The sequence below is a fragment of the Lichenostomus cassidix genome, chromosome 6, assembly GCF_008360975.1.
Source record: "Lichenostomus cassidix isolate B80296 chromosome 6, HeHo_3.0, whole genome shotgun sequence".
NCBI classification, from domain to species: Eukaryota; Metazoa; Chordata; class Aves; order Passeriformes; family Meliphagidae; genus Lichenostomus; species Lichenostomus cassidix.
Window position 1 is genome coordinate 10,147,950 of NC_139487.1, and position 26,416 is coordinate 10,174,365.

Here is a 26,416-nt window from a genome sequence, read left to right on the forward strand (position 1 = left end):
GGCATTCTTGTGTTAATCTAATGATGAATGATGCTGCAGGTCTGACGATAACTTACTTCCTGCTGCATTCAGCTGCATTCTTAAAACTTGCTTTTGGAAGAAGAGGGGCTCTGGTACTGTTGTATAGATTGTGAGGTGGTTTCAGTCTAAACCAGGGAGAAAAATTACTTTTGATATCTGATTTTAGGGTTGTGATAAGTCTTGTGTCTGCTTTACAAGCCAAGAACTAATAAATGTCAGTGTTCTAGCCAGTGAAAATATCATGGCATGAAACACAAAGAAACAGTCCACAAATACAATATAATTTTCTGTTTGATGTTGCTGCCCCCTGTTTTCCTTGAACACCAACATTTAGAAGCTCTTCATCTTGCCTTATCTTTTGCATGATGTTTGAAGAGCTCAAAGTCACCTAGGAGATGTGATATGCTGAGTTCTTAGTTGCTTTATATTTTTACATGGGCATCTCCATCCTTTTGTTTACAGGTATCTAAACTATATTCCTTCAAAAAAGGGAGAGAGGAAAGACTGCTTGGCTAGATTTTTTTTTTATTTTTTCTTTTCAAAACAGATTTCTGAGACCTCATTCCTTCATTCCCTGAGAAAGACAGAGAACAGCTGCCAATAGAAGGTGACTCATAAGTACAAATGACAAGCTTGAAGAAGCTAGATTTGGACAGAAAAAAAAATTACACAATCTGATAGTCAGAATAAAAGGTGAACCTATTTTTTTTGTGTAGCTTCCTTTATTTCTTTAGCACCCTGCATAAAACGAGGTGATTTGTTCTCTTAAGTGGAAAGCAAAGGAGAATAGTGTCATTTCTGATTTAACACATTAGGGAGAGGTGGAAAACCTCAGCTCTCCAGTCACGAATGTTTTTGGTTGCCTAATCCACTAGTGAGAATGAGGGACTGGATCTGTGTTGCTGTGGTGGCTGGAATAACTAACACCACCTTGGAAACAGATGATTGCTTGAAATGCTAAGAATTAGACAGCTTGCAGTAGAACTGATTGTGAGCCCCTAGCTGCAGGGAATGTTGCTGTGTGTTTTCATGTTGTGTTGGTTTGGGGTTTTATCTGGAGGCGGAGGAGGGAAGGATGTAATAGTTCTAAAGAAAATGGGTAAGTGGAGAAAACAGCTGTTTGGATATTTTAAAAAAAATTTGTTGAATAATTCAACTTGATTTTCTTTGGGAATAGTGAATGAGACCATGCCTTTTTAATGTAAAAATAGACAAGTTCAGTTGAGATTGAACAGTGGACTTGTAGGGGGTTTAGATTGCTTATTTCTATTCCAGCTAAATCATCAGCATTTAAAAGCAATTTAAGAACCTGAAGTCATAATAGTCTATTTACATAAGAAGAAAAATAAAAAAAGAAATTAAATATGACATTTTGTTTAGTAAGTAGAAAGTATTTTATTTAATTGCAGAGCAGTTGCCCTCAATCTAGAGACTGCTGATAGTGTACTCACATAACTGAGGCTGTAAGTCTGTGCTAGAAGTCCTTTGCATGTGTAGGTGTGTTTATATATTGTGCTGGTAAGGTACTCTGGAAACACAAAGGGATTTGCAGTGCTGTGACAGAAGCAGCCTTGCTGTCCCCTGACCCAGTTTGACCACCACAATCAGTGTGGCTCTTCAGGTCTTGGGGACTTCTGGCCATGCAGGGTCACATCCCAGATCAGTATAGGCAGGCAAGTAGAAATATAAATACACCTGACACCCTGGATTAGATCTTAAGAAAAATGGAGAAAAATAATGTGGGGTTTTTTTACTATTGTTTTTTCCATGAAAATTCAGAAGATATAATACTTGATTTTTGAAAGCTTTTCTCCTGCCTATTGTATGCATTCGGTGGTATGCTTTTTACTCTATTTTAATCTGTCTTCTTTTCTACCAGGAAAGTGTTTTGGAATTACAAAGCATAATGAATAACATTTTCTGTTCCCTGTAAATGGTGAGACTTGTTTGATACCAAATACAGATTTTTGTTTCATACCATCTTGACCTTCCTGACCATCCCTTCCAAAAAAAAAAAAAAAACAACCCCAAAACCCAAACAATCTTTACTGTGAATTGTTGGTTGTACATTATGGAAGGAGGGGCTGTGTTAGTCAGCATTGCTGCTCATCTAGAATCGAAGCAGTAATTTGCTCCTGTAGTGGTGCAAACTGTTTGTCACCATACTGCTACATCCCCTTCATCCCCTTGCTAAAGCATCTACTGGTTTTTTGTTGGTTTTTTTTTTTTTTCCCAAAGTACTTGAAGGCAGAAAGCAGAACTTTGTTCCTCAGGAAGTGAAAAAGAAGAAAGTGAATTTGTTATTCAGCAAAACAGCAGTGTCTCTATGAAATGAATGTACATCTCTAGAAAAAAAACAACATTGTCTACTACTCTTCCTGCTTACCATTCTCTCAATATCAGCCACTAAAAGCTTTAGGGTCAGTTTAAAAAAAACCAATAATAATTGGAAATGCAGATTACTGCATAAACAATGTGCTCATGCAGTGCTGTGTCTAATTTGTGCAGGGGATTAGTGTAATTGCCAGTGCAAGCTGGGTAATTGGGTGTGGAAATGATGACCGTGATTTCCTCATCTGCACAAGCTGCAGTTGTGCTTTATTTACCTAGTGGCCTTTTCCAAGTTAGCTCATCCTTTGGTGCAGATCAACTTGGTGGGACAGATCACTCTTCACCATGGCAGTGTGCAATTTCAGAAACCTCAGGGTAGTGAGCACAGTGGGTCTGGAAAACACAACTGAGTATCAGAGAAGTTTTGTCCTAAACAGTCAGTGCTGTTTGACCAGGAGCTGCTCTATTCCCTCCTGATTTTTTGCACACACATTCACAATTAAGAGAGAAAGTTTTGTGGTTTTTTTTTTTTTTTTTTGAGTAACCCCAGCTTGTGTAACTTCTCACTCATGAATGATGTTGGCATTCAAACTACAGAATCCCAGAATATGCTGATTTGGAATGGACCCACAAGGAAGATTGAGTCCAGCTCCTGGCCCTGCACAGGACATCCCCAAGAATCACACTGTGTGCCTGAGAGCATTGTTCAAACACTTTTTGAGCTCTGTCAGGAAATGTGGTGACCACTTCACTGGGGAGTTCCAGTGCCCAAACATCTTCTGATATCCAACCTAAACCTCCCCTGACACAACTTCAGGCCATTCCCTTAGGTCCTGTCACTGTCACCAGAGAGAAGAGATCAGTGTCTGCCCATCCTTGTCCCCTCTTGAGGAAGTTGTAACTGCAGTGAGGTCTCCCCTCAGTCCCCTCTTCTCCAGATTGAACACACCAAATAATCTCAGCTTTCCCTCACATGGCATCCCCTCACAGCCCTTCACCATCCTCGTTGCCCTCCTTTGGACACTCAGATGTTTCCCACTGAACCAACATGAAGACAAACCTGACCATGTTGCAGCTCCTACCTGGTAGTTCTTACAGGCACTGATCCTCTGGGGAGCACAGCAGCAGTTTGGGTGGGCTCTGGGGGGTTTTGGTGCATTGCCAGGGGCTTTCTGGGTGCAGCTCTACAGATTGACTTGAGACAACCTAAAATAAAATTCAGCATCAGGGTGCTGCTCTTGCCATCCAGTGTTTCAGTGCTGCAGCACCCAGCTGGGCTGAGCTGTGTTTAGTACAGCTGATGGCAAGGATTGTGTTTGCTTTGTGCCTCTCTCTCTGCCAGGCGTAGAGTTTCTTGTCACTGTACTGGTTTGACATGAGCAATCGCTTTGCTTTCTGCTTATAGAGGGAGGAAGGAATAAGAAAAGCTGGGAGGAAACAACAAAAAGCCCTTTAGCTCTGTCCCTGACTCCAAGCTGTCTGCCTTTTCCTAGCAAGATCGGTATTGGTGAACCAGAATTACTGCCTCTTCATCTGTTTCTTTTCCAGCAAAATGTTCTGGTTCATTTTGTGCTCATATTTGCTGCATCTTTTCAAATTTAACATGGAGATAACACTAAATAACATATTTTCTCTGTATAGGAAATTAAAGCCAGAGGACCTGAGTTCTTTCTTTCAGGAAACAATGTGACATTTTCTCTTTCAGCTTGGTTTTGCTTTAATCATCTTCTAAAATGCTTAACATTCTTTTTTGTATTGAAGAAGAAACTGGCTTAAAAAGGATAAGACAGTTTTTATGGAAAGATTTTACTGGTTTAATGACATGTCAGTCAGTTTCAGCTGAGTAGTCTTTAATCTTTAGATGCATTTGTACAGTGATAAACCCTTTTAAAATGATAGGAAGCTCATTACTTAGAACTGAATTTTGTTTTTCGTTGTCACAACTAAATCTGTAGAGCTGATACCTTTTTGACACTGGTTGTAACTTATCCCAGAAAAAAGAGAAGCCACTGTCTGGTAGTGCTGTGTCTTGGTATTACATCTTCACTGTTGAAGAAAAATCATAATGACAGCTTATAAGTTCATGAGACTTTTTCCAGACGAAAAGTGTATGTGCTTTTTTTTTTTTTTAATAGTTTCTACATTTTTAACAAAAATGGGAAAGCAAGTTTTTCTTATTTCATGAAATTGCACATAAGCTCCTATTGTAGCATCAGGTACATCTTTAGTACAGCAGATGTTGCAAGGCCAGTGATAAAACTGAGGGAGCTTTTTCACAGTGAAGGGTAACATGCAGTGTTGCTTCCCCAGTCACCCTCCACTCTCAGGTATGTGGTTTTTTGTGAGCATGGTGCAAATAGCATCAGTGTTGTCCTTCTCAAATTGGGAAGTGGCTTTCATTAGTTTTCATGACATATTTAATTTTACTATGGTCAACACTAACAGAATTTCTTTGTTTCAGTTTGGGGGTAGCCTTCAAAAGTATGCATGAAACTGTCTGTGCAGTAGAAAAAGAATAAGGGAAAGCCCTTGGAGAGCTGAGCTTCCTGCAGCTTACAAACTTCTTTTTCAGGGCTCCTGAGCTCAGTGCAAGTGAGGGCAAGAGTTGCAGCCCTTGTATACATCATTTTTTGTTTGGGTTTTCCCAGCTGTGTTTGTTTCCTATTGAGGCAAATCTTTCACTGAAGGGAGTTAGAGGCAATAACTCCTCATGTTCTACTGCTTTCTGCTGGCTGAAGACCTGGTCCTAGGAGAGCACTATACCTTCTGTGCTGCAAGAATTCCTTGGAATGTCTTGTCTTCCCTGAATGGTATCCCCAACTGATTGAAATTATTGGTGTTCCACTGGAAACACATCGAGTGGCACCAGGTTATTTCTTCCCTCTTTAATCTCTTTGGGGAATACAAACTGCTAGTGGTGCTTATGGTATGACACTGAGCTACTTGATTAATGGCAAGCCAAGGGTAAAGGCTAATAATCTACTTTCTTTACTGATCTGAATGGAACAAGCAGCTGAGGATAAAGGTGGTAGGTGAAATTATGAGAATATTTTTCTTACATAAGGCCTATTTATTCAGTTGCTTGTGTGGCTCAAAGGCAGAAATACAGAAATATCATTCTCCTTGAGGACAGGTGTTGATCAAGCAGAAGAGATGGTGGGGAAAAAATGGTATGTGCTCCCCTGGAGGCACTTGTGTCAAATGTAAAATGTAAGTCAAAGGGAATGGTATATAAAGCTTCATTTCATACCTGTCTTGATAAGTGGCTGACTGTAAGTGTAAGACAAATTTAGATGGGTCAGTGAACTGGTGACAAGGCTGAAAGTTTCCCTTAAAAATAATTTAGAGGGATTATCTCCTGTAATAAATAGATTAATCAATGCTATTTCTCTAGTGTGTTTTGGGGGTAATGGCTTGCCAGGTGAGAGAGGTATGGAAACAATGCCCAGCATTGGGGCAAAATTCAGATCTTTAAAACCCTTCTTAGTCGAGGGCAAGGGCAGATTGGTTTGCTGTTGGAGGAGGTTGAGTAGGGCTGATTGAAAAGATCAGTGGACTAGAATTTGGGGATGCAATGCTGAAAAAGCAGAAATGTGCAAGTGGGAGAGTTGCTTATTTTGCTGCAGGTTTGCACTCAGAAATGAAGTGGAATTTTTTGTAGGAAAGGAGTACTTGAGAAGGGAAAAATAATTTTCAATCTGTTGAGTGCTTCTGAAATAAGGTCTCTAAACCAATGCTCTCTAGTGCTTCTAGATTATCTGTGACTTGTCTGAGCTTCAAGTGTTTGGATCCCTTGTTAGACTTTCAGGATGAATCTTGCCCACAGAGTTTGGGAATCAGTACTTCTGTATCTGTAGGATGTTGTTTGTGTAATGTTAACAAGCTGCGGAAAAATACCCAGAAATCCTGAAATCCCAAGTTTTCAGTCTAAAAGATTTTTATTAGAGTCTGAAATTCTGAGAAGAACTCAAAATGTGCTTCCTCCAGCTTTCACTGTTGCATTGATACAGCTGATGAAAGAATACATTTCTCTGCAGTGTGTTGAAAGGAATGGGCCATTTTTGTGTGCTGTACACTTCATGAAGGGGGGTTAGTTTTGTTGGCAAGCACTAATAGAAATTTTTTTCAAGTAATAGGAATTTTGAAAATGAGAGTCAATACATTGCTTTTCATTTTTAACAAGCTGAATAAGGGGCATAAGGCAAAACCATCAGGGAGGTTGGGATGTGCGGGTTAGTTCTGGGGTTGATACCTGCTAAAGAAATCCTCTTTACTCCCATGTGTTTGTATGATTTTGTTAAATGTAAGAGAGTTTTGTGGGATTTTTAGATATCCAAGGTACTCTCACCAGAGGGAATGACCAAACCTGTGCTGTTTTCTTATAATGTCTGAAGTCTAAAGGACATCTGATTCCACAGGATGATTTTAATCATGACTTTTGAAGCTGGATGACTGCACTGGTCAGATGTTATTAAAAGTGATCAGTGGCTTGGGTGTTGCAGTTTTGCTAATGGGCTTCTACCCAGTAGCCTTTTGTACTTTGTGTTTTGTCCTGTGCTGAGAGAGGAAGTTAGGAACAGACTTGCCTTTTTTGCTTTGAAAACACCACATGAAAATCCCAAACCTAGTAGGTAGTTTATGTATGTAAAAATGATAATATCTCCCCTTACACCTCACTTGACAGTGAATGAGGAGAAGAAGGAGGAGAAATGAAGTTCACCAGTCACTTGGGACATGCCTTTCCTGTGCTATTGTCAAAGCCTTGAGGATATAGGCAGAAGTCAGCTTAGATTTTTTTATCCTTCAGATAATAGGATCTGAGTCATACATCTTATTGGGTTAATAAGATTTTTGTGCGTTGGCTTGTAATATGCTTTGACTTTCCCCTCCTTTTGAGGTAACTTCTTGATAAAATATGTGCCAGAGGAAAGAGGAGATGTGAAGTGCAAGTTACTGCAAGTCCTGCCCCTGACTTTAAGAGAGGAGCCCTTTGCAGGAGACAGCCATGTGCCTTTCTTTTCATTTTATAATTAGGAGGCAGCTAACATAGTTAAAAACTATGGCAAGGAAAATATGAGACTCAAGTTTGAGGGGGAAGGAAAGATGTAGAGAGCAATCTGGGCCTTTCTAAAGAGTAAAAAGCTTGTTCTTCTTGTTTGCTTTTTAACTTGAGGGGATTGTCATTTTGGCCACAGTGCTGCCAAATGCATTGTCTTATATATATTACTTATAAATAGTATGGCTGAATACAAGATGGAATCATTAACTTCTGTTAGACATACTTTGACATAATAGCCACAATTTTAGTTTTTCTGTGGGAATATAACCATGCTTCGAGGTTTGTGTGATCTCCTTCTCGAGGAAGTTTGTATCAGTGCTGCATGTCAGTAGATGTTCTCAGCTCCCCAAGTGTTGTTTTGCCAAAACAAATTTCATGGGGATTCCAGGTGGGAATGCAGCAACAGATGGTGCAGCTTTCCAAGGTGCAAACCCCTTGTACTGTTATTATATTGATGCTTGTGCTTGTTACTAGTCCTGCCCTGGCTGGCTGTCAGAGTTGATGACACCCATGGGAGATGTTTCTTCTTTAGCTGGTGGCTATAAATTGGATGGGGGTAGTGTGAAGAAAAAAAAAAGGAAACAACTTGTAATTCATGTTTTGATGACAGGGTTTCGTGTGTCTGTTTGGCTTTTTTTGTTTTTATCCCCCAAAAGAACAGGGGGAAGGATCTTACTTTGAATATATCTTACTTCAGTTAACAAGCTGTTTTGACTAAATCCTCTTTTTGCTAAAATTCAACAGTTTTCATTCTGACAGCATCAACCTGTTTTATAGAATATAGAGCCCCAGTGAGAATAGACCTTTAACAGCAATTTATATCCCAAGTCTGAAATGTGCACTTTATGTCTGTTATGATCCCTGGGTGCCTGTTATGGGATTACTTACCTCTTACCATCCTAAGTTTCTTTCCATAAACAAATGAAACCTTTGAGTCTGAGGTTGAAAGAATATGCTCAGATGAAGCATGGTTTAACAGTTCCTTGGGGAGAAAGAGATAAGGTGGGAAAGTGAAGAATTGATGATCTATTAACTGTTTAAATTTCCCACCTTGAATTATTGACAACATGTGACATTACAGCTTTACAAATTACTGTCTATAAACAGCTTGGAAAATATGACCTTTGAATTACAATTGGTCTCAAGACGCCTTCCAGCTTCATGCAAACAGCTGCTGATGGCATATTTTGTTGCAGCTGGAGTGGGTGGAAGAATGCAGGGAACTGAGGAACTTCTTGTGTCTAATCAGGCATGTATTATAATTTGTCAAATGCCAAAACATACTAGGTGGTGGCTGAAATGTCTCCATTTGAGATTGGGCTCACTGCTCTGGAGTTTTGGAGTGATCTGACTTTCAGTAATAAAGACATCTAATTAGTTAAGGTTAGTTGTCCTTACCTTCTGCCCTGTCTCTTTCTAGAGCAAGGAGACACTAGAAAGCCCTGCATTACTCTAATTTCTCCTATTTCCTGGCCCAAGGAGACCAGTGAGTCCAAGCTGAATGGATGGTTTGTCTTATTTGTTCATGGCAAACCAAGTGCACTAAATTCTTGCTTTGTGGTGTTGTTCATGTGATTAACACACAAAGTAAGTATTGTGCTGAGTTTGGCCCTGAGATTTCTGCTGATTTGGGAGAAGCTGAGAACACAAGGGCTTGATTTTTCATCTTCTTATCACTATTCAGGAGTAACAAGTCACCAAGTTAGTGATGGCAGCCAGAGAGCTCATAAAGCACTTTCTCAATCTTAGACCTGAGCCAAATTAATTTCTAATTTAACTCCATTAACAGGGGGCTGCTATAAGGTGAGGCCTACCAAGTTTTTCAATGGAGTGATGCATTTTATTATAATTTGTTAGTGTAAGATGCATAGGGAATGCTAGAGAGTGTTTTTGGATGAACAGGTGTTTGGAAGAATAGATGTCTCCAACACAGTGTGGCAAAAGACTCTGTGGAATAAAAATCATCTTTACAGTGGACTTGTTTGTTTTCTCAGTTTCTGGAAAACATATCTTGTGTCTTTTAATGTAGTGTTTTAATGTCAGTTCACTGACTGAAGATCAGAAAGTGAAAAAAAAGCCTATGTTCCCATCTGTGTGGATGCAAAATCCAGTAGGATTACAAAAAGGGGAATAGAAAGCTCTGGCTCATGTCTTTTTAGAGCTAGACAGGCTGGAAGCTCTGCCTTGTGAAGCCACCTCTTCCTCCTCTTCCAGGGAAGAATGATTTCAAGAGTGAAGACCAAGGGGCTCATCATAATAAGAATTCCCACCCTGCACCCTCTAACAAACTCTCTTGAACTCTGAGTGCTTGATGCTTGTAATAAAACCAATTTACATCACAGAGCTCTTGTAAGGAATGGTCAATTAATTTTTTCAGGGCACTTTTGGGACCTAAACACAAAAGGCACCTTATGGTCTGAAGTTTCACTACCCCTGCTGCTCCAAGATGAAAGTTTTACCTTACAGATCCAATTTCTTCCCTGGAGTGAGAGGGAGGCAGTCTATTATTCAAGGATAGCATCCTTATCTCTGTTGTAGTTGCCTTGTGGCCATGCAACATCACTCAATAATACTGTCAAGTATTATCTTTTGCTTGTGCCAGAGTGCTAAACAGTGATTTATTGCTTGAATACACATTGCTTTCATGAAAGTGATTTGTTGAAACAATAGTAAAGTGCTAAATAAATTATTCATTGCATGCTAATTTTTCACTTTTATATTCTGTGGTGAGCTCCAGAATAAACAATCTAAGTTTTGTGGTTTCATATACCATATGAATCCCAGGTTTTTGATTGTGTGTATCCCCCACCCCTCAGTCTTTCCCCCAGAACATGGTTCCTTTCCCAAGGACGAGTATCTTCAGCCTTTTTTGGTTGCCTTTTGGGCTATTTTTCCTCTTTGTGCTTTTTTCCGGTAGAGTTGGGTGAATTGTCTTCAAGTAGAGGCTTAGATTACTGGTTTGGGAAAAAGTTCAGTGTCTTTGGGGTTCATGGGTCTTTCTAAATCCTTTGGGAACTTCTGGATCTTAACCAGAAAGCCACCACCATAAATAGAGCTTACAAAGTAGGATCCTAGTGGCTGACTGGCATGTTTTCATAAAGTCTTTTCTTGCATATTCCCTCTTTTTCTGGGTGTTGTGTGCTGCTGTCGTTCAGCTGCCACTGGCTATGCCCCAGTCCTAGTGTGCACATGAGACCAGGTGTCTGAGAAACTCCTCAGAAGCAGGTTTTCACTTGTAGATATGCTGGCTTTCCAAATTTCCTTCAGAAATGGTTTCTCAGCACTTGAAACCTTTGTCCTTTGGCAAAGCCCGAGGCCTCTAGATTGTTTCTGAGTGTTTCAATAGCAAGCCAGGAGCAGGCCAGGCATAGAAGAGCAAAGTGCTTTTCTCCACTTGACCCTTCCACCCTTTCTGGGTGTCCACTCCAAATCACTGGCAGTAACTGCATGTGTTAAGCACAAGCTGCTGATTGGCAGTGAATATAATGGGGTGTAAGAGAAGAATTTTCTTTCCAAGCAGTTTAGGGCTTTGCCCTCCTCTGGTCTTAATTCAGAAATAATCCTCCAAACGCCTATGTGGGTATTCAGTGAAATGAATAAACAGAAGACTACATTTCCCTCTTGAAACGTGCACAGAGCTCTCATGCTAATGGCTTTTAAGCATCAATGCAATTATAGTGTGTAATCGATTCTCTCTATACCAGCTTTTGTCTTCTGAAATGAAACCCTGTCTCTTTCATAATTATTTGCCTTTGTATTAAAACATTTCAAGATGACAGGATGTCTATTCCATTGTTTTTGTCCTCCTTCCCATCTTTCCTGCCTAACTCCGCCACTGGAAGAAATTCTGTTATTACATTTGCTTAGAAACCTGAGTATCTCTGGTTTATTTTTTTCTACAATAATTTATTCCCTGGATTTTTCTTTTGCTCCTTTTAATTTATTGGGTTTATGTTTGGTTTTTTGGTTTAGTTAATCACTTTTGGAGCTGCTCAGAAAAATTTCCATGAAACAGATTCTTATTGAATGAAAGGGGAATTTGTGAAAAGGGATTTCAGTGTGGAAAAAAAAGGACTCAGAGCAGGGAATTAATTCCACTTTATAAGTTAATCAGCATGTCAGTGGCCAAGGTGTTTTTCTGGAATGTGATAGGCCTAGGTTTTAGTCCTTTTCAAAGCCAGGAGAAGCAGTAACTCAGTGTCTTGACCTTTGGGCTTTAGCTATTACAGTTTCCTTCTCTCTGCTTTGGTGGTTGGTAGTATTTTAAATTCTTTTCAGACTGTAACAAATTTCTGTTTCATCCTGATGACAAGCATGAAGACTGGGACTATCTTTAAAAGGTTTGAGGGAGAAAGATACTGCATTTTTCCTCTCTTTATAATATTTTCTGTTGTTGTCTATTCTAAAAGTTGTCACCATGCCAGGGAACCCTGTAAGCTGAGTATAATAGAAATTGCCACACATCTTGCTCTACTGATTGAATTATACAAGATTAAGAAAGGAAATACTGATACCCATGTTTGGCAAACATTACATTTCTGGTCTACAGGTGGTTTTTTTAAATGCCAAAATTAGGAATAACTATAAACAAATTTATGTAAGTTCATGAGTCCTAAAGCTACCTATGGTAGCTATAAGAACAAAATAATTGGCCATATTATCTCTAAAAGTGGCTAAAGTAGTATACTTGGGAAAACTTGCACAAACATTGCTAGATATAGGTTTTTTTAAATTGACCTCAATGCACATTTTTTTCCCTGAACTTTTGTCGCCCCTTGAGCTTATAGTAAATTTTCAGTATCCACAAAATTCAGTGGGAAGGAACTTCCCTACTTATGTATAAGCAATATTTTGAACCTCCCAGTTTTGCTTGGTCCTGTCTGCTGAAAACTAGTGAATAATAAATTCAGTACACTCGTGACTTTACAGATGTCTTTCATATCTCCTTTGTCTTTTTCTTGGAGTAAGAGTTGGAGTAATTTCTCACTAAAAAAAGATCATTCCACATCTCTGATCATCCTTGATTGCTCTCTCTGATCCTTTTATTATTAGGCACAATAGTTGCAATAGTTTTTGAATTAGGAAGAGGATAATCTGCTGACTGCTGGAAGTTATTAAGGAGAAGAGCCACCCTCTACATGGACAGTTTTTAATGCTTTCTCTCTAACCTTCTATTGCTCATGCCAGAAATGGGATGGTGGGCAGTATTGGGCCCTTCTTCTGTTCATTGATGGATGCAGAAAAATGGAGTTACACTTTATGGGTTCTATATAATAGAGATTGGTGAAATGGAGAGGTGGTAGTTCAGCTGTGTAACCGTGTGGTTGTCCTTTTCTATCATTGCATGCCTGTTGATCTGCAATCCATGTGGAAAATAAATCAAAAAAGTCTTCATGACTCCACAGTTCTTGCTACTTGCATCCCTGATACTGCTGGCTGGTATAAAATTGCTAAAAATAAGAACAAGATTTGTATAAGTAATTTGCCCCAAATAATGAGTTCTCTCAAATTTGGTTTTTTTTATTCATGAGCAGCCTGTGAAATTCTCAGTCGTGAATTATTCAGGCTTATTTGTGAATTTATTTGAAAACATTTCCTTACATAGCTGTCTTGCCAAACAGTTCATTGAGAATATTCTGGTGTTCTAGTTGTTTTCCCCCTTATTTACAGTCCCAGAGTTCTGGGTGATATTGGGAAATTAGAGATGAAGAAGAGAACAGATAGGTGTCCAATTTTTTCCAGTTTTTGAATGTGCAAACTCTCAAACGTGACAGCCTGAGAGTGATGGTTTATTGATGCATAATGCATAGAAAAGCTTCAAGTCCTTTAGTTTCCTGCTCAATTATAGCAAACCAGCAAGCTTGTGAAAACTTAATTTAGTGCTTCTTTGTTATTGACTTACGTTGCTGTTAAATAGGCGATGGAAAGGATCTCTAGAGTTTAATAAGGGGTTCATGGATCACTGCACATTGAGGTGTACTTAAACTGTCTTGATTGTGCCTGGATATTTGTTTCTCTCATCCCAATTAAATTGCAGCGTGACTGTTTCATCAGGAGAGTCTTGCAAATATAGTTACACCATTAAATCTAGCTACCATTTTTTATGTAGCTGCATGTAAAATATTACATGACTTTATTAACAAATTAGTTGTATTGCAGACTGCCTGTCTCTGTGTGAGACAGTGCCTATGACTAAACCTTTTCAGCTCATAACAGCAGAGCAGCACATGGGCTGTGTTGAGTTCCAGAAGCTCTGCTTGTGCTGCATGCTCCTTGCAAGCTGGAAATATATATTTTCACAAGGCCTAGAAGATAGAAGCTTGAGATGTTAAAATCCATGGTTCTGAATAAGGAGTAAGGACAGAATAGCATCCTGAAGGTGTTCCTTGGGTTGTGAGGGTGGCAGGGGAACCTTCCTGTTTTGGTTTTTTTTTTCCTCCTGGGATTTCAATGGTCAAAAGGAGATGTCTGATCACCACATCAACAGTCCTCACAAGAAACTGATTAAGAAAGCTGCTGTAAGTGGCTATCAGTCTAATACTAGTAATGTTTCATCAAATATTCCATTCCCAAATGATTTCAACAAAATATTGATAAGCAGTCTGTGCACAACTAATGCTGAGAGATGATGACGTGCAAGTCAGGAAAGCAGAGTAATAATCACATGATTTTTAGTCCTGTGGATTATCCCAGGACAGCTGAAGCCTTGACTGAAATGCATGCAAAAATACATGTAAAACATGAAAGTCTGAGAACAGTAGAGGTTCTGGTTTTGCCCTCAAAAGAAAAGCCTATTGTGATTTGAAATCAGCATTGGAATCCTGAAGGATTCAAGTTCCCCTTGTAGCCCAGTTGGTCTCATCTTTCTGGCACAGTTTTAGATCAGTCTAGAGGTAGCATGGTAAAATTCAGGCCCTAAGAAGCTATAGTGAACACCTTTAAAAATATGATGGTGATGTTCTGTTTGAAAAAAATTCAATCACTGCAAAGCTATGAAGTGTTTGTTAGGAATTTAGTTCTCTGTTGTGCTGTGTAAGATGGAAAGCAATTACTGAGAGGACCTCGGGGTGGGTGGTGGGAATACATCTGATAAAATGTATTGAAGATAGGAGCTCTGTTGGTGTAAATGAATTTGAGTTAGATTGTCACAGACCAGGTTGTGTAGTGGGTCTTTAATAAAGGTGATCAAACCCTGAACACAGTGCTTGTTGCAGTCTGTGTCCTTGTTTAGCTGAGCTTGAATGAGCGTGGGCATCTTTTGACACAGTGCTCCTGTAGCATGCCCAGGAGTAAATTTGCCGAGGTCAGTGAGTCCTGGGGAGTGTTTCACTGCCTGACCCAGTGTGCTGGGGGTTCTCTGGTTTCTGTGCAGCTCTGGCAGTGGGGCTGATTTGCTTTGAGGACACAAATCATGACCCCAGACAAGTGACAGGGGCACAGAGTGCAGCAGTCGCTTCCTTCCCAGGGTATTTGAACCTCATCAGAAACAGTGTGCAGACTTTCACTACCTTCCTGGAAAGATAGTTCAGCACTGTTTGATGAGATAAACATTTTTTTTCCAGGGGAGAAAAGGCAGTTTAAATGTAACCATTTTATTACATTTCCAACTCGCACTGTGGTAAAGGACAAACTCTGGCCGATATCCTGAGGGAGCCTTGCTAGAAGTGTTTACAGAGCAGTTGAAATCAGGGCCAAGACAAAGATCTAAGTTGTAAACCTAGGTCAGAAGTTCAGGGAAGGATATGTTGAGACAGTAGTGTGATCGGTTGGTCATAAGCCAAGGTAGGTCTGGGAAGAATTTAGCTTTGTTTGCCCTGGAAGTTCTGTGGTGACAGCAGAGATCATCCTAGGGCCTAACCTGGCAAGTTCCCACAGCAGCCTCTTCTGCCCAGCCACTCATTTATGTTTTGAATCCTGCAGATGGTCCTTCACAGCCCAACTCTTAAAAAGCAGCTACAGGAGGTCAGGAGTGGTTAACAAAGCATGTTTTGTTTGCAAACGCCCTTTTGGTTTGAAGATAAACATGGTAGTGTCCAAGCTGTGAATGCCTTGTCCTTCCTGGAATAGCCACTGGGCCTGGTTTCCCTTAGGAGATGGTGAGCCAGGTCTGAGCATCTCTTTTGTCATTCTGTCTTCCCAGGTGTCTGCTTCTTGCCTACTGGGACTTTTCCACTTTGTATAAGTAACTAAAATCATTTTTAGTGCTCTGTCTCTTGGTAGGTGTGCTCACTGGGGATGTGGTAAACCCAGGATCAAATATCTTTTGCTCTGAGCTGTCAGTGCAGGAGTGATAAAATTTTGTCTCTCCTCCTCTTTCCCACCTGCTATGCCAGAATAATCCACTTCAACTGCTGATCCTAATGAATAACAGACTTTCTGAAGCCTTGCATTTCTATGCAATAGGAAGGGTTATCTCTATTCACAGCAGAGCTGGAATAAGACTGGATTTTTAGCTCCTTTTCATTGTACTTCTAGTTTGCTTGGTTTTTTTTTTGCTTCTTGCTCTTGTTAGCTTGCATTGATTGGTAAGTGGTAAAAAAGGGAGAAAAACACACAGTCCCAGAGAGCAAAAACAAAACAAGAAATGAAGGCGAGACACCATTTTCATTTCATTACTGTGTTTCTTCACAGCTCCTATTCTGACATTTAGAACAACATAATATGCATGTCTCTGTTCATTAGGTTCCTCAGTATTACACAGTGACAGCCACAGAGGGTGGAAAAAAAACGAAAAAGAAACAATCTCAAACATGAACTAACCTTTGCAGGCTAAATAACAAAGAAATGAGAACAGCAAAGGAGAAAAATTATTTCTGAAAGAGTAAATATATCCAAAATCATGGCCTTGCCTAGGTTACTCAGGTATCATTACAAAGGGGAAAAAAAGAATAGTGACCTCTAGGGCAGAAAGAACTAATTTTCTGCCCAATGGTTTGTTTGTGTTGTACATACATGTTTGAGCAGATCTATTACTGGTATTTGAACTATAGTAAATGACACAAGGAGACTGCTGAAACCACGGATAAACTTAAAGACATTTGGCAGCTGATACAGATTTTCAAAAGTTAAAAAGCTTCTAATAGAAAAGCTCTTACATGTTTTTGAAGTAGGGTATCTGCACCAAGTGGAGATATGTGAGCTGTTAATCCAGAAGCTGGTGCGTGCGTATGCCACAGCATGGTGTCAAATACTAATATCATCTTGGGAATATTACATGCTAAGATTTTATCCTAAATTTGCTAAGAAGTCAGGATATAGCAATATTGCTTAGGGCTCTTGATGTAGCTAGTCAGTAACTGATGTGCATGTTTGGGTGGGTCCAGGGATGCCTCTGCAGAAGGATTGTTAAAGCTATTTAAAAAAGAATTGTGTTGGAATGCAGCTGGCTTTCTTCCCCCACGCGTTCCAAGAGAACTACAGAATTTTAAGATTGTGTGGGTTTTACTGAAATTTCTGGGGGAAGAAAAAAGAACAAGAGACATTTCAGCCCTCTGGAGGGGAAATATTTTGATTTCTCTTATTGGCACTTTTAAGTTTTTTAAATTTCTTATTCTTTTTGGGATGTCAATTACAATTTTTCTCCCCCAAAATGATGAAATTAAAATTCTTAATGGCGTTTTCTTTCATGGTTGTTTTAAGATTTGTAAATTTTCCTCACTTGAGAAAAAGTAAAAATCTGAGTATTTATGAGAAATAATTCTCAGTCTATTTAGCTCCAGTAATTACACACTGCTTATCTCAGTATTCCATAAAATTAGCCTGATTCTAATTCTTGAATTTTACAGTTTTTGATTCCTGTATGATCTTCCCCAAGAGTACATCAGCCAGTGGCAAAGAACAGGGAGAAATCACACTGTTTTTCCTGTTTATTCTTCCCAATTTCTATGCCTGCTCTCTTCAGGTCTGCTTCTAAAACTACCAGATGTCACAGCATTAATTGGGGGAAACATTCATTAGTCATTTCCATCTCTGGTACCTCTGTCAAGCAGAGCAGGAGAGGGACAAGAGGAGAAAACAGGATTTGGAAAGAGATATAAGGAACTGTGCAGCTGCTTTGGAGGTCCCAGGGAGGCTCAGAGGGTATGTGCAACTCCCACATGATGTCCCTAAACAGGTTGGCACTGAACATTGTGGAGTTCACTGCTACGTTTCACTGAGTTGTTATTCAGAAAGGCTTAATGTGCACACCCCATCCCCTTTCTTTGTCTTCCCCCCTTGATTTTTATTTACTTGCTAAGTAAGGGATTTGCAGACCTCTTCAGAGGATGCTGTGAGGGGTGGCACTGACACAGCTCTGAATTTGGAGCACAGAGCTGCCCTACTGTCATTGATAAGCATTCCTGGGAGGGTGGAGATTGAAATTAAGGATTTAGAAAGCCCTGATTGGCATGAGCCTTGGTGAAGAACATGTGCCCAGCTCTGACTTCTGTCTCAGCTGGGGCTTCCCACCTTGGCTGCCTCTTCAAAGAGGGACCTGCCATGGGAGAGGGAAGCTCCTCCCTGCCAGAACCAAGGTTTTGGGGAGCAGAGAGGATGTCAGAGTGCTGTGAGGAGAATTTCCACTTAAGCTGCACATGACTTGGATTATAGGAAATGCTTTGGGCAGCCTTTCTCCATGCTAGGAGTGCTTTAGGAGTTGTGCTGTAGAGGTGTGTTCTCTTCCCCCTGTATCTTCCTCTCTTGCGGTAACTCTGTGCTCCCACATCAGCTCTTTCTGCCTCACTTGCTGACCATGTTGAAAGGAGACAATTCCCATTTTGGCTATTTCAGGGCTATTGGTGGGTAAGAGGCAGAAGGGCTTTTGGCTTTGGAAAAGGCAGTGGTGAGGTCTGTTCCTCCCCATTTGGCTGATCCTCTGCCATGCTGGTGCCAGCTGGCATTGGGCTGATGGACACTGAACTTCCTACAGTCCTGTGCTGCTCTGCCAAATTGGTTGAAGTTGGCAATTTTATCAAGGGAACAGGGGGATTGTGTGTCTGTGAGCCTCACTTCTTAGGAGCCCAGGCTGAAAATAATGAGAAGTATATAGATCAGAGGTTTTGTCAGATAAGAGTTGGGTCTCTAATTTACTGTGGTTTTAATGGGATAGGGAGGAGGATTAGGTATACACTGACCTCACAGGGAGACATGCAAAATAAATTCGTAGCAATAGTAGTGGCCTGGTAGTTTGTCCCAAATGTAGGTCTTGTTAAAGAAGCTCATCATCTTGAAAGTCAGAAATTATTTCTTGAAGACACTAACAAAAGAGCAGGCTGAGATCTTTTGCTGGAAATTCTTTTTGCTAAAATTTCTTTGCTGCCCCGATAAAATAATTTTATTCTAGAAGTGCCTGTTTTGGCAGGAGGGAAAAACTGTTTCTCAAAAGAGCTAATAAAAGTCATAAACTTGGAAACACTTCCATTCTGGCTAAAGCTAAAACTTTTCACTGAAGTTATAGAAACATTGATTGTTAGAGATATTTGGAGGTCCACAGTTCAGCCTCGCACTCAAAGCAGTGTTATCACCAGCTGTAGATAGGTCAGCCATGACTTTGTGTAGCCAGGTGTTAAACGACTCCAAGGATGGAGGCTTTACAGATATTCTGGGTAGTCTGTGCCAGTGTTGAACTATTATCCTTACTGAGATTTTTCCTGATGTCCAGTCTCCCAAGTCAAAACTGGTGATCATTTGCTTGTGTCAAATCGTCTGCTGCAACTGGAAAGTGTTGGGCTGGAGACAGGCCAGTGGGTTATCTGTGCACCACGCCATGAAAAGGATCAGCAGCTTCGGTGTCTGTGAAACAGAGCAGAAAAGAGTCATTATTTCTACTGCATACAAGATCTTGTCTTGTATCCTGAAACTTTGTCTAGATCTGAGCTCATTCCCACTGCTCTCTGCCTCCTGGGGTTAAGGGAGGAACCTGTTGGCAATGACACCCAGAGGAGCTGAACAAGAAAAGGTCCGACTGGTTCAACATATAGCTCTGCAAATTCTTTCCATGTCAGTTTAAGCAAATGCTTTTAACAATTCATTCAATTATGTTAAGCACCCATTAAAGGAATCCTAAGCCCTCCCCGGGGTCATTTCAGTTCTGTGAGATTGTAATTGTTTGAGACTAACCATGATTTCTTCTTTTGCCTTTAGGTGATTCTAATTCTGACAAAGCTGTATGACTACAACCTGGGAAGCATCACAGAGAGCTCTCTTTGGAGGTATGGAGATAAATTGAGTTAATAATTACCACCTTACTTAAATAGGAAAAGCCTGATACAATTCTTTTATTGAATTTAATTGGATTTCTTTTAAAGTGCTGGAAGGTTTGTAGCTAAGCCCTCTCTCACTCATGTTCTTTCATACTCAAGGACAAAAAGGCTGAAGTCTGATTGTCTTGTTTCAGCTAGATATGGTACTTCATGGATATGCTGTCTTTTGATTTCCCCTTTCCCATCTTATTCAGATTGAAATCAACCAATTGGTTTACTTTTGGGAGAACTGAAAGCCTAAAGTCCTTGTTTATAATGAAGGATCTCATGGCTGGTCTGCTCAAATGATCCTTATGAAAAGCCAGTGCTGCTGAGACTGGGGAAATACCTATGAGTGAGTATTCAACGTCTGCTGATTAGAACTGATGGGATTAGTACCAGATAATTGATTTCCACTTGTGTGAACTTGACTGCTGGACCGATTCATAGGGAATGTTTTGATACGTTCATGATTTAAAAGCATATTGTGCACTATGTGAACCAAAGGAAAGAGCTGGGCTGTGAACAATTTCTTAAGGCAGTTATTTGGATTCAATGCGAGCAGATGGTGCCTGTTTTTATTTCTCTGAAAAATTAATCTAAGAGGTGTTTCCTATTTCATGTGTCCCTAGTACTACTTTCATGAGCTGAAAGGGAGGTATTCTTGTGGTTTCATCTGTGAAACTTTGGTGGCAAGTTTAGCAGTTTTGTATGCAGGTCACTGGTGAAGGTGGATAGGCTATTGGCAGGATAGAAAAAAAACTTCTGGAATTTGAAATTAAAACTTCTTGTTAGAATGAACTTGTGTTAATAAACTTGTATAGGAAAAGGGTTTTCTTTTCTAAGGGAGAGTTTTGGGTCAGGAGTAGAACAAATAACCTTTTTGCTCAGGAGCTGAGCATGTTTTAATAGAGTGATAGAGGAGGGATTTGACATGAAGTATATTCTGAACTCAGGCTATTGCTTTACCCTCTGGCCTGAAGAAATAAAACCCAAACCAAACAAACAGAGTAAAACCTTAAGAAACACAGAACTTCCCGGATTTATTCTGAGCAGTAACAGGAATACTCAAAGGTATTTTGTGGGGTTGAATAAATGGTGTTTCATCCTGCTATGTGGGGTTAATCAATCTTTTAATTTCATACACCTTGCTGCTATGACTTTCTGTTCCTTCATCTTTACCGTGGTGTGCACGCACATAAAGGGTCTTTCAGGACTGTGGCTTTGGCAACGTTTTTCTAAAGGGAGTTTGTGCGAGATTGCTTAATTTCTCAATGGTTTTATAAAAGAATATTAATAAATATGAAAAATACTTTCATTTTCTCTGACTCCCCTAAGTTATTTCACCCTGAGAAATACTTATCTCTCTTTTGTCAGTCATTGCAGAAATTACGGCATTTCAGCATGGGAAGACACCTCCTTCCCCATTGCTGACAGTGCTGAAGATCTCCTGATGGTGTGCAGTGCAGGATTGTGTTGAGATACTATTTTCTACTTCCTATTTGAAACTAGGACAGCCACATCAGAGTGGAAAGCACATTTCCTGATGAGATGTATGAAAGCAGGCACAAAATTGTGCTGATGACCTTAAGCACTTTCCTGTTTCTGGTTGCTGTGGAGCATTCCACAATGGCATAAAATTTTGCCCTGATTAAAAAGGGAGGGACTGCATGGATGTCACTGGAGGATGTAACAGATAGCTGGCACCTCAGCAGTGTGGCAGTGCTAGAGTGAGTTCAGGGCACTTTTCTTGACCTCAGACAGTCCTAATGTCAGAATGTGATTAACAACTTAAAAATAGCATGATTGTTTCCTCTAGTCTGGGATTCTATTACCAAAAACTGTCTGAGAAAAACTAAAAATCTGAGTATTTTATGAGAAATAATTCTCAGTCTATTTAGCACCGGTAATTACACACTGTTAACCTCAGTATTCCATAAAATTAGCCTGATTCTCATGTTACAGTTTTTGATTCTTGTATGATCTTCCCCAACAGTACATCAGCTAGTGGCAAAGAATAGGGAGAAATCACACTGTTTTTCCTGTTTATTTTTCCCAATTTCTATGCCTGCTCTCTTCAGGTCTGCTTCTAAAACTACCAGATGTCACAGCATTAATTGGGGGAAACATTCATTAGTCATTTCCATCTCTGGTACCTCTGTCAAGCAGAGCATGAGAGGGACAAGAGGAGAAAAGAGGACTTGGAAAAAGATACAAGGAGCTATGCAGCTGCTTTGGAGGTCCCAGGGAGGCTCAAAACTGAGAGTATGTGCAACTCCCACATGATGTCCCCAAAGAGGCTGGCCCTAATACTTCCTTCAAGTATTGTACTAGCATTCATTCTTAAGGTTTAAGTTATCCTCAACCTTCAGTGTGAGGTCTAAGAGGAGCTGAATAATTTTCTTTTTGTTTTACTATATACCAGAGGATTAATGTTCCATGAGGTGACCTTCTCAATATCTTTTGGAGTGTGTTGAAATTTTTAGTACCTGTGACATCTTAGAACAAGGAATTCCATAAATTATTTGAGGAACCACTTGTCTTACTTTGAACCCCTCAGCTTCACTTGGCACATCCCACTTGTCAGTACTTGATTGTGTTTGTATGGCCAATCATCCAGAATCCTTGGGCAAATGCTTTGAACTGGGAAATGTTGGAGAACTGGAATCAATATGCCTATGAAGATCCCAGGACAGCTTCTCTGTTCTTAGTGTGGTGGAAAGAAATGGCAAGATAGGTATATCTTATTATTCAATGTACCTGACAGAGGTTATTAGCTGTTGCTCCTTCTGGCTGCTTAAGTGACATGATAATTTAAATCTCCCTGCTTGTTTGAAAAGGATAGAAGAAAATAGGTTTAAGAGAAGGGGTGAAATGTATCTTACAATTTATTTCATGCCTCTAGGTTTGATTCTGGGGAATGGAAGGAAACGTGATCTCATGTCTGGTTTGCTGTCTGATATCAGGAGTTCTGTTTCTGAAAGATAGAGGAGAAAGGTAGTTCTGCAGGTATCCACAACTGAAGAGGAATCTGCCTTGAATACATGGCAGAGAAATATCACGCCTCCTGTACTGAGTGCACTCTCCAAAGGCTGATGAGTGAAGAGGAGCTGTAGAAGAATGTCACTGGTGAAAGTCATTCATACAATAGCTGATTATAAGCACATCTGTCATTCCAAAGGGTATTTGAGTGATTTAAGCAGTCTTACTGATGGGACTGTAACCACCTATAACCCAACTATGCCATTGCCTACAGGATATGAATCTTTCCTCTTTGTAAACACATTACTTCCTGCTAGAATTACATTTCTTTGTTATTTTCCAGCCAGTTTAACTACAACTGGCTGCAGCAGTAATGGGTGGAGATTGTCCTTCTAAAATTACTGATGAATTAAAAGACCACTGGTGACAGACATGAAGGGATGGAACACAGTAAGAGAAAAGGGACAGGAAGAACCTATATAATCTAGATTTTTAAGGCTCTGTGTGCACTGAGTTTCGGATGGCAAGTGAGCTGCTGCTTCTGTACATGGTAAATGAAATTTTGCATCAGGCTGGGCCTGACTTTAATTATGCTGTTATCCTCTCAGCAGATTTTTTTCCACAGTTTTAGTTGAGAACTTTTTATTTACTTTTTGTTACTCTTTTTATAGAAGAGGAAGAAAATGGAGGAGGAAAGATTATCTGTCACTGAGCAATTAACTGAGTGTATTGGATTTATTTCTCTTCCTCTCATAGATATCTCTCCGATCAAAAAGAGGATTAAGCTGTGCGAGTTAGGAGATGTTTTTTACCACTGGAGTAAGATAAGCTACATTTCAAATAAATAAAAATGTCAGAATTGTGTGCATGTTACCCATGAGCTGTAGACAGCTGTGGGAGGACTAATCTTTTCCTGTTTGTGTAAATATGATGCTCTGGAAAGATGTGGATGAGCGACACTTTCCCTCAGGACCTTGAGTGGCTGTCAAACCATGAGTGCTGCCATTCGCCTCCTTGCCTTCTTATTGCTCTGTATTTGGTCAGGAATGAGTAATTTCACAGAACGTTGTATAAAAATAACAGTAATTAAACTTTCCTTTTCAGCCAGAAATTAGGAAGATGTTTGCTTAGTGTGAGCGTGTGTTAAATCATGATCTGTTGCTGTGTTAATTCTGGAAGTTATTGATGATACTCTTGATGCTCCAGCACTTTGCATGAACTCAGCTCCCCAGTTCAGGAGTGATTATCACTTCCAACCTGCCCTTCACTGCTTCTGGTTTCTGCATTAAGGAAGCTTCAGCACATATGCCATAAAGAAATCTCAAGGATGCTGAAAAATATTGATGTCTCATGTAGAGCTAGATTTAATTTTCCATATGTAAAGCAGGGGTTGTTTATAGTTGCTATTTTTTTTTTTCATTCTAGGAAAGCTTAAAATGGATCTGTTTCAGGCTCTGTTTCTAGCTTTTAGATGGCCTTTTTTTTAACATTGAACTGCTGTTTTAACCCCTCCATCAGTTTACTTTTCCATTCCTTCCACCACCACTGCATATCATCCTGCAACTCTGTCCCTTCAAGAAGGGAAATTGGGTTGTAATCCAGGGAAGAGCCAGAGTTGACCCCAGCCCTGTGGCTGTAAATACTGCAGATGTTTTGAAGCTTCCCATGTTGGTGTTTCTGCATGCAGTTTCCTGGCTCCTTGCCCTCTCTGCAGTTCAGAACTATAGCCACCCAGAATTGTTGATGTATTAATGGAGATTTTCTTCTCTGAACTAGAGAGTTTTTGCAACAGGAGACTTGAAATTTGTCTGTATTTGCTTACTTCCTTGAAGGGGAATTTCTAGGTTATGTCTGTTACTGTATGCATCATTCTCCTGGACCTTTTGTGCAGGCTCTTCACTTCTGTTTTGCAGATTGACTGTTTTCAACTCACATTTATCTTCTACCTGCTGAGCCACACTAATGAGGTCATAACACGTGGCTTAGTGACACAGTGTGCTCTGCAACAGCAGATTAGGGTCTTTTAGCTGAAGTAGGTAGGAGAAGCAAATCCATATGAGATGAACTGAAAAAGTGAGGGGAAGGAAAGTCTCATTAAGCACATTTTAGCCAGCAGGTTTGTGGGAAAAAGGAACTTGAAAAGGGCTATTTGAAATGCTTTTATCTATAAATATGGTGTTCCAGTTGCTCAGTGTAAGTCACTTTCCTTAAATGAATATCAGAGCTTGATAAATGCTACTACATTATCTCCCATGGGCCTTTAGTGAAACTGTAACAATGACATTTCCTTGTGCCTTTTGGTTTAATCCTTTTTTTTCATTTTCTCTCCTGCAAACACAGGAACCTCTGGCTGGTCTGGGTATGGACTCTGGAGGGTGTCTGGGGGAAGGGGAGAACAGCTTTGCACACTCAGCTATTTGTGTAGGAAGCAGTATCTTTCTTATGGTTTGATCACAGTGGGAGATCTGCTTGCTCTGCAAGTGGGCTTAGAACATGGATTTTTATGCCCTGTGTGTGGAGCTCAGTGCAGCCTTTTTCCTGTGTGTGGGGACACTCTGTTCAGCCATCAGGACCCCTAGGGACCTAACAGTTTCTATAGCTATCAATTTTTGTACATGAAAGGGCTCATTTTACCCTGGTGACTAACAGTAATAAAAAGTTCTACCACAGTCAACTTTTCTACTTGGTTGCCAAAGTTTCCTTGAGTGTTCTTGTTGTCAAAACCAGCTCCAATAAAGATGAAGGGTGAGGAGGGGAAGCTGCCAACCAATCAAGCAAAAAATGCATCCAAAACCCCCCAAAATTGCCTACCTAGGAAACAACCCACAGCAGATGCTTAGGTTAGCAGGAAACTTAAATTTTATGGAATTTTACCCCAGTTTCACATTCCCTGAAGAATAAAGTCTAGTAAAACCATTGCATTTTGTGGCATATCCTGTGTGTTTATCTAATCATTCTCTTGTAAGTTATGCCTTGACTTAGCTTGAAGAGTCATACCCTGATATTATGAAGGATCAGATTTGGTTGAGGATTTAGGGATGTGCTTCTCACTCCCTGGTCTGTGAGGATAAAATATTCAGCGCTAATGATGATGTAAATTTATTAAGCCTATTAAAAATGTGTTCTCTGTAGCAGCCAGTCATGAAATGTAGGAGTGTTATCAAGTAAATCAGAAAGAATCCAAATCCATTTTCTGCATGAAAGAAACATGTAAATCAAGATAATGAATATTAATGCTGACATATATTAGCAATATACTGTAAATAACAAATGCACCACATTTATGCCACTTTATAGGCATACAGTATTTCTATGCAGTTTGTCATTCTTACTCTGCAAATTAGATGATGAACTTCCATATCTGTTTCCTACGCTGTACCTGTTTGCTCAAATGATGTTGGTAAAACGTAACAGAACTATCTTTGGTTCTGGTCTATGGAGTTCATCCATCTGCTGTGGCTGTGTAATAACTGCAGACAAGCAAGACTGGAGCTGATGTCTAGGGGGAAAGAGGAAAGAGAAACCACACAGTACTTACCAGTTCATAAACAGAAAGCAAAATACCCTTTGTGCTCTGATATTTTCACTCCTTTCATATCTACCCAGTCATTTGTCCTTTTGCAGAGCTGGGTAAAATTGTATTCATCTCTTCAGAGGGATATATCCACTATAATCACCAAAAGAAAAGAGTGTATTTGGGGCTGAGCTTGGGTCAACAAAAACTCCTGTTGAATGCATTATACTGGCTTGAGATCTGAACTCTAAGGCCTTCAGATCCAGGTCCCAAATATTTTTCCATCTG

The 26,416-nt window shown here is 39.9% G+C and overlaps 1 protein-coding gene across 2 annotated transcripts in view; it reads left to right on the forward strand.

Annotated features, from left to right (window-relative positions):
- SORCS1 (sortilin related VPS10 domain containing receptor 1) overlaps positions 1–26,416 on the forward strand; it is a 255,662-nt gene that overhangs the window by 62,564 nt on the left and 166,682 nt on the right. For both annotated transcript variants that reach the window (XM_085064887.1, XM_085064888.1), the window contains exon 2: positions 19,535–19,602. In XM_085064887.1, the coding sequence (XP_084921013.1) occupies positions 19,535–19,602 (68 nt within the window). The remainder of the gene's footprint in view (positions 1–19,534; positions 19,603–26,416) is intronic.